General features: G+C 45.8%; 1 protein-coding gene across 2 annotated transcripts in view; it reads left to right on the plus strand.

Moving 5' to 3' along the window:
- LOC139572692 (integrin alpha-10-like) overlaps nucleotides 1-6,462 on the plus strand; it is a 72,705-nt gene that overhangs the window by 64,790 nt on the left and 1,453 nt on the right. Inside the window, exons 21-29 of one of the 2 annotated variants that reach the window (XM_071395380.1) lie at nucleotides 1-12; nucleotides 1,395-1,471; nucleotides 1,867-1,956; nucleotides 2,035-2,119; nucleotides 2,244-2,357; nucleotides 2,446-2,553; nucleotides 2,702-2,815; nucleotides 3,083-3,178; nucleotides 6,248-6,361. The exon at nucleotides 1-12 is cut by the window's left edge and continues 81 nt beyond it. In XM_071395380.1, coding sequence (XP_071251481.1) covers nucleotides 1-12; nucleotides 1,395-1,471; nucleotides 1,867-1,956; nucleotides 2,035-2,119; nucleotides 2,244-2,357; nucleotides 2,446-2,553; nucleotides 2,702-2,815; nucleotides 3,083-3,178; nucleotides 6,248-6,361 — 810 coding nt within the window. Of the gene's footprint in view, nucleotides 13-1,394; nucleotides 1,472-1,866; nucleotides 2,120-2,243; nucleotides 2,358-2,445; nucleotides 2,554-2,701; nucleotides 2,816-3,082; nucleotides 3,179-6,247; nucleotides 6,362-6,462 lie in introns of both variants that reach the window. The other variant, XM_071395379.1, reaches the window with a different exon arrangement.

Here is a 6,462-nt window from a genome sequence, read left to right on the forward strand (position 1 = left end):
TCCCACTCCAAGGTCTGTCTGTCTGGCATCAAATACACTGAACAAAAATATAAACACAACATGTAAAGTGTTGGTCCCATGTTTCATGAGCTGAAATAAAAGATCCCAGAAATGTTCCATACGCACAAAAAGCGTATTTTTCTCAAATATTGTGCACAAATTTGTTTACATCCCTGTTAGTGAGCATTTCTCCTTTGCCAAGATAATCCATCCACCTGACAGGTGTGGCATATCAAAAATATGATTAAACGGCATGATCATTACACAGGTGCACCTTGTGCTGGGGACAATAAAAGGCCAAAAAACAACACAACGCCACAGATGTCTCAAGTTTTGAGGGAGTGTGCAATTGGCATGCTGACTGCAGGAATGTCACCAGTGCTGTTGCCAAATAATTTAATGTTAATTTCTCTACCATAAGCTTCCTCCAACGTCGTTTTAGAGAATTTGGCAGTATGTCCAACCGGGCTCACAATCGCAGACCACGTGTAGCCACACCAGCTCAGGACCTCCACATCCGGCCTCTTCACCTGCGGGATCGTCTGAGACCAGCCACCCGGACAGCTGATGAAACTGTGGGTTTGCACAACTGAAGAATTTCTGCACAAACTGTCAGAAACCGTCTCAGGGAAGCTAATTTGTGTGCTCGCCGTCCTCACCAGGGTCTTGACTTGATTACAGTTCGGCGTTGTAATCGACTTCAGTGGGCAAATGCTCACCTCCGATGGCCACTGGCACCCTGGAGAAGTGTGCTCTTCACGGATGAATCCCGGTTTCAGCTGTACAGATGTCAGACATATGGCGTTGTGTGGGCGAGTGGTTTGCTGATGTCAACGTTGTGAACAGAGTGCCCCATGGTGGCGGTAGGGTTATGGTATGGGAAGGCATAAGCTACGGACAACAAATCCAATTCCATTTTATGGATGATAATTTGAATGCACAGAGATACTGTGACGAGATCCTGAGGGCCATTGTCTTGCCATCCGCCGCCATCACCTCATGTTTCAGCATGATAATGCACGGACCCATGTCGCAAGGATCTGTACACAATTCTTGGAATCTGAAAATGTCCCAGTTCTTCCATGGCCTGCATACTCACCAGACATGTCACCCATTGAGCATGTTTGGGATGCTCTGAATCAACGTGTACGACAGCGTGTTCCTGTTCCTTCCAATATCCAGTAACTTTGCAGAGCCATTGAAGAGGAGTGGGACAACATTCCACGGGCCACAATCAACAGCCTGATCATCTCTATGCGAAGGAGATGTGTCGCGCTGCATGAGGCAAATGGAAAAATCTTAGAAATTGTTTCATGATGCGTTTATATTTTTGTTCAGTGTAGTTCTGACACCACAAACTCAATCCCCCACACCTCTTCTCTTCTCTCGGTCAGGTGAACTTCATGTTAGAGTTTGAGTTCAGCTGTACGTCTCTGCTCAGTAAAGTCCAGATGAAACTCACAGTTGCCAGGTAACTCATTATAATCCTATGGAGGAATGTAAAGGGATTCCTATTGGGAGCTTCTAGAAATTAACCTGAAATTCAGCCTCCACTGATTCCGTCTAACCCTAGTCATAATCCGACAGTAGAGACAGAAGTACTGTGTGTTTGTCTTGTCATGTGTCTGTCACATAAGCCTAGTCATAATCCGACAGTAGAGACAGAAGTACTGTGTGTTTGTCTTGTCATGTGTCTGTCACATAAGCCTAGTCATAATCCTACAGTAGAGACAGAAGTACTGTGTGTTTGTCTTGTCATGTGTCTGTCACATAAGCCTAGTCATAATCCGACAGTAGAGACAGAAGTACTGTGTTTGTCTTGTCATGTGTCTGTCACATACATCTCTGTGTTCCTGGTGCCCATAGTGACAGTGTGGAGAGAGAGGCTACGTTGGGAGACAACAGTGTTCAGCTCCAGACTGTGGTTCAGTACGAACCTGACCTCTTCATCACCAGGTTAGTCTCTCTCTTTCTATCTCTCTCTCTCTCTCTCTGTCTCTCTCTCATTCCCTGTATCTCTACCTTTATTTGTAGTGACTCCAATCTGAACCGTTATGAGGTCCACCCAACCAGAACCATATCAGAGGCAATAGGACCAGAGTTCTACACACACTTCAGGGTAAGCACACAATATATCCGTGTCCCTAATATCCTTACTGAACAATCACACACATAACCATACAGACTGTCTTTACACACACACACACACACACACACGTCAGACTAATGTGTTCTGTGTGTAGCTGCAGAACCTGGGCTGTTACAGTGTGAGTAACCTGGAGTTGAGGCTGAGCCTGCCCTCTGTAGCAGCTGGAGACAGAGTCTTCATGGCTGTTACTGAGGTCTTCTCTTACAACGTGAGTACTAACCCTCTCTCACTACTGTTGGAATAAACAGTTATTGTCATTTCTCTCTGGTTCTGAACTGTGACCTTTGTGATGTCAGGTGACAGGGGTGAACTGCAGTGTAGACAGTGACATGTCCCAGCTGAAGGACAGACAGAGAGATGTACGACCACTACATCCTGAAGACATGCAACAGACTGACCTACTGGTGAGAACAGACACACACATATACACTGATGCACGCACATACATGCACACACACACAAATACCCACACACAAGATGATCACATTCACAATTCTAACTAGCTATATAGTATATTTACAGCTGTAACATGTTTCTGTGTGCGGTGTGTAGAACTGCAGCAGGTCGTGGTGTGTGGAGGTGGTGTGTGAGGTACAGCAGCTGCATCGAGGACAGACCGCTCTCATACGAGTCAGCCGCAGGGTCCACGACAACTTCTTCAGACAGGTACGAAGTTTCTCTCTCTCTCTCTCTCTCTCTCTCTCTCTCTCTCTCTCTCTCTCTCTCTCTCTCTCTCTGTCTCTGTCTCACTCACTCACTCACTCACTCACTCACTCACTCACTCACTCACACACTCACACACACACACACACACACACACACACACACACACACACACACACACACACACACACACACACACACACACACACACACACACACACAGCTCTAACTATAAAAACACTCACTCTGACTTTGTGTCTCTGTCACCAGGCTAAGTTTAAGGTGGTGAGGATAGTGAGTGCCTATCGTCTGGCTGCTCAGGAATCTAACCTGGTCACTCTGGGGAGTGGCGCCATCTGGAGGGAGGTGAGAGAATAGCAGGATTAACACTCAAATCAAATCAAATTTATTTATATAGCCCTTCTTACATCAGCTGATATCTCAAAGTGCTGTACAGAAACCCAGCCTAAAACCCCAATCAGCAAGCAATGCAGGTGTAGAAGCACAGTGGCTAGGAAAAACTCCCTAGAAAGGCCAAAACCTAGGAAGAAACCTAGAGAGGAACCAGGCTATGAGGGGTGACCAGTCCTCTTCTGGCTGTGCCGGGTGGAGATTATAATAGAACATGGCCAAGATGTTCAAATGTTCATAAATGACCAGCATGGTCAAATAATAATGATCACAGTAGTTGTCGAGGGTGCAGCAAGTCAGCACCTCAGGAGTAAATGTCAGTTGGCTTTTCATAGCCGATCATTAAGAGTATCTCTACCGCTCCTGCTGTCTCTAGAGAGTTGAAAACAGCAGGTCTGGGACAGGTAGCACGTCCGGTGAACAGGTCGGGATTCCATAGCCGCAGGCAGAACAGTTGAAACTGGAGCAGCAGCATGGCCAGGTGGACTGGGGACAGCAAGGAGTCATCATGCCAGGTAGTCCTGAGGCATGGTCCTAGGGCTCAGGTCCTCCGAGAGAGAGAAAGAGAGAATTAGAGAGAGCATACTTAAATTCACACAGGACACCGGATAAGACAGGAGAAGTACTCCAGATATAACAAACTGACCCTAGCCCCCCGACACATAAACTACTGCAGCATAAATACTGGAGGCTGAGACAGAAGTGGTCAGGAGACACTGTGGCCCCATCCGATGATACCCCCGGACAGGGCCAAACAGGAAGGATATAACCCCACCCACTTAGCCAAAGCACAGCCCCCACACCACTAGAGGGATATCTTCAACCACCAACTTACCATCCTGAGACAAGGCAAAGATCTCCGCCACGGCACAACCCAAGGGGGGGCGCCAACCCAGACAGGAAGATCACGTCAGTGACACAACCCACTCAAGTGACATACCCCTCCTAGGGACGGCATGAAAGAGCACCAGTAAGCCAGTGACTCAGCCCCTGTAATAGGGTTAGAGGCAGAGAATCCCAGTGGAGAGAGGGGAACCGGCCAGGCAGAGACAGCAAGGGCGGTTCGTTGCTCCAGAGCCTTTCCGTCCACTGAAGAGATGAGTCCACTAATAGTGGAGGACTGGTTTAGCCTTGTCTGTGCCTGACTCATTTACAACCAGATAGAGTAGTAAGCTGGTATAGGGTGATGAATAACTGTCTGACTGTTGTTTACATCCAGATAGAGTAGGAAGCTGGTATAGGGTGATGAATATCTGTCTGACTCGTTTACATCCAGATAGAGTAGGACGCTGGTATAGGGTGATGAATATCTGTCTGTCGTTTACATCCAGATAGAGTAGGAAGCTGGTATAGGGTGATGAATATCTGTCTGTCTGTCGTTTACATCCAGATAGAATAGGAAGCTGGTATAGGGTGATGAATATCTGTCAGACTGTTGTTTACATCCAGATAGAGTAGGAAGCTGGTATAGGGTGATGAATATCTGTCTGTCGTTTACATCCAGATAGAGTAGGAAGCTGGTATAGGGTGATGAATATCTGTCTGTCGTTTACATCCAGATAGAATAGGAAGCTGGTATAGGGTGATGAATATCTGTCTGTCGTTTACATCCAGATAGAGTAGGAAGCTGGTATAGGGTGATGAATATGTCTGTCTGTCGTTTACATCCAGATAGAGTAGGAAGCTGGTATAGGGTGATGAATATCTGTCTGACTGTCGTTTACATCCAGATAGAATAGGAAGCTGGTATAGGGTGATGAATATGTCTGTCTGTCGTTTACATCCAGATAGAGTAGGAAGCTGGTATAGGGTGATGAATATATGTCTGTCTGTCGTTTACATCCAGATAGAGTAGGAAGCTGGTATAGGGTGATGAATATCTGTCTGTCTGTCGTTTACATCCAGATAGAGGAAGCTGGTATAGGGTGATGAATATCTGTCTGTCTGTCGTTTACATCCAGATAGAATAGGAAGCTGGTATAGGGTGATGAATATGTCTGTCTGTCGTTTACATCCAGATAGAGTAGGAAGCTGGTATAGGGTGATGAATATCTGTCTGTCTGTCGTTTACATCCAGATAGAGGAAGCTGGTATAGGGTGATGAATATCTGTCTGTCTGTCGTTTACATCCAGATAGAGGAAGCTGGTATAGGGTGATGAATATCTGTCTGACTGTCATTTACATCCAGATAGAGGAAGCTGGTATAGGGTGATGAAATCTGTCTGTCTGTCGTTTACATCCAGATAGAGTAGGAAGCTGGTATAGGGTGATGAATATCTGTCTGTCTGTCGTTTACATCCAGATAGAGTAGGAAGCTGGTATAGGGTGATGAATATCTGTCTGTCTGTCGTTTACATCCAGATAGAATAGGAAGCTGGTATAGGGTGATGAATATCTGTCTGACTGTCATTTACATCCAGATAGAGGAAGCTGGTATAGGGTGATGAAATCTGTCTGTCTGTCGTTTACATCCAGATAGAATAGGAAGCTGGTATAGGGTGATGAAATCTGTCTGTCTGTCGTTTACATCCAGATAGAGTAGGAAGCTGGTATAGGGTGATGAAATCTGTCTGTCTGTCGTTTACATCCAGATAGAGTAGGAAGCTGGTATAGGGTGATGAAATCTGTCTGTCTGTCGTTTACATCCAGATAGAGTAGGAAGCTGGTATAGGGTGATGAATATCTGTCTGTCTGTCGTTTACATCCAGATAGAGTAGGACGCTGGTATAGGGTGATGAATATCTGTCTGACTGTCGTTTACATCCTGATAGAGTAGGAAGCTGGTATAGGGTGATGAATATGTCTGACTGTCGTTTACATCCTGATAGAGTAGGAAGCTGGTATAGGGTGATGAATATGGTCTGACTGTCGTTTACATCCTGATAGAGTAGGAAGCTGGTATAGGGTGATGAATATGTCTGACTGTCGTTTACATCCTGATAGAGTAGGAAGCTGGTATAGGGTGATGAATATCTGTCTGACTGTCTCTACTATCAGCCTTTTTTTATCTTTCTCTCCGTCAGACGGTGTTGGAGGTACTAAAGGGGCGGGCCATCCCCATTTCTCTCTGGATTCTGATAGGTAGCATCATTGGAGGGCTTCTGCTATTGGCCCTCATCATCTTCGCAATGTGGAAGGTACACCAATCACACCTCACCATACAGTACCTCTGTACCTCACACTGCAATAACTTCTTTCTCCTCTGCCTTTGTGGTAAAGATCAAAAGTTTGTGTTTCA

Source organism: Salvelinus alpinus, chromosome 4, assembly GCF_045679555.1.
Source record: "Salvelinus alpinus chromosome 4, SLU_Salpinus.1, whole genome shotgun sequence".
In the NCBI taxonomy this organism is placed as follows: Eukaryota; Metazoa; Chordata; class Actinopteri; order Salmoniformes; family Salmonidae; genus Salvelinus; species Salvelinus alpinus.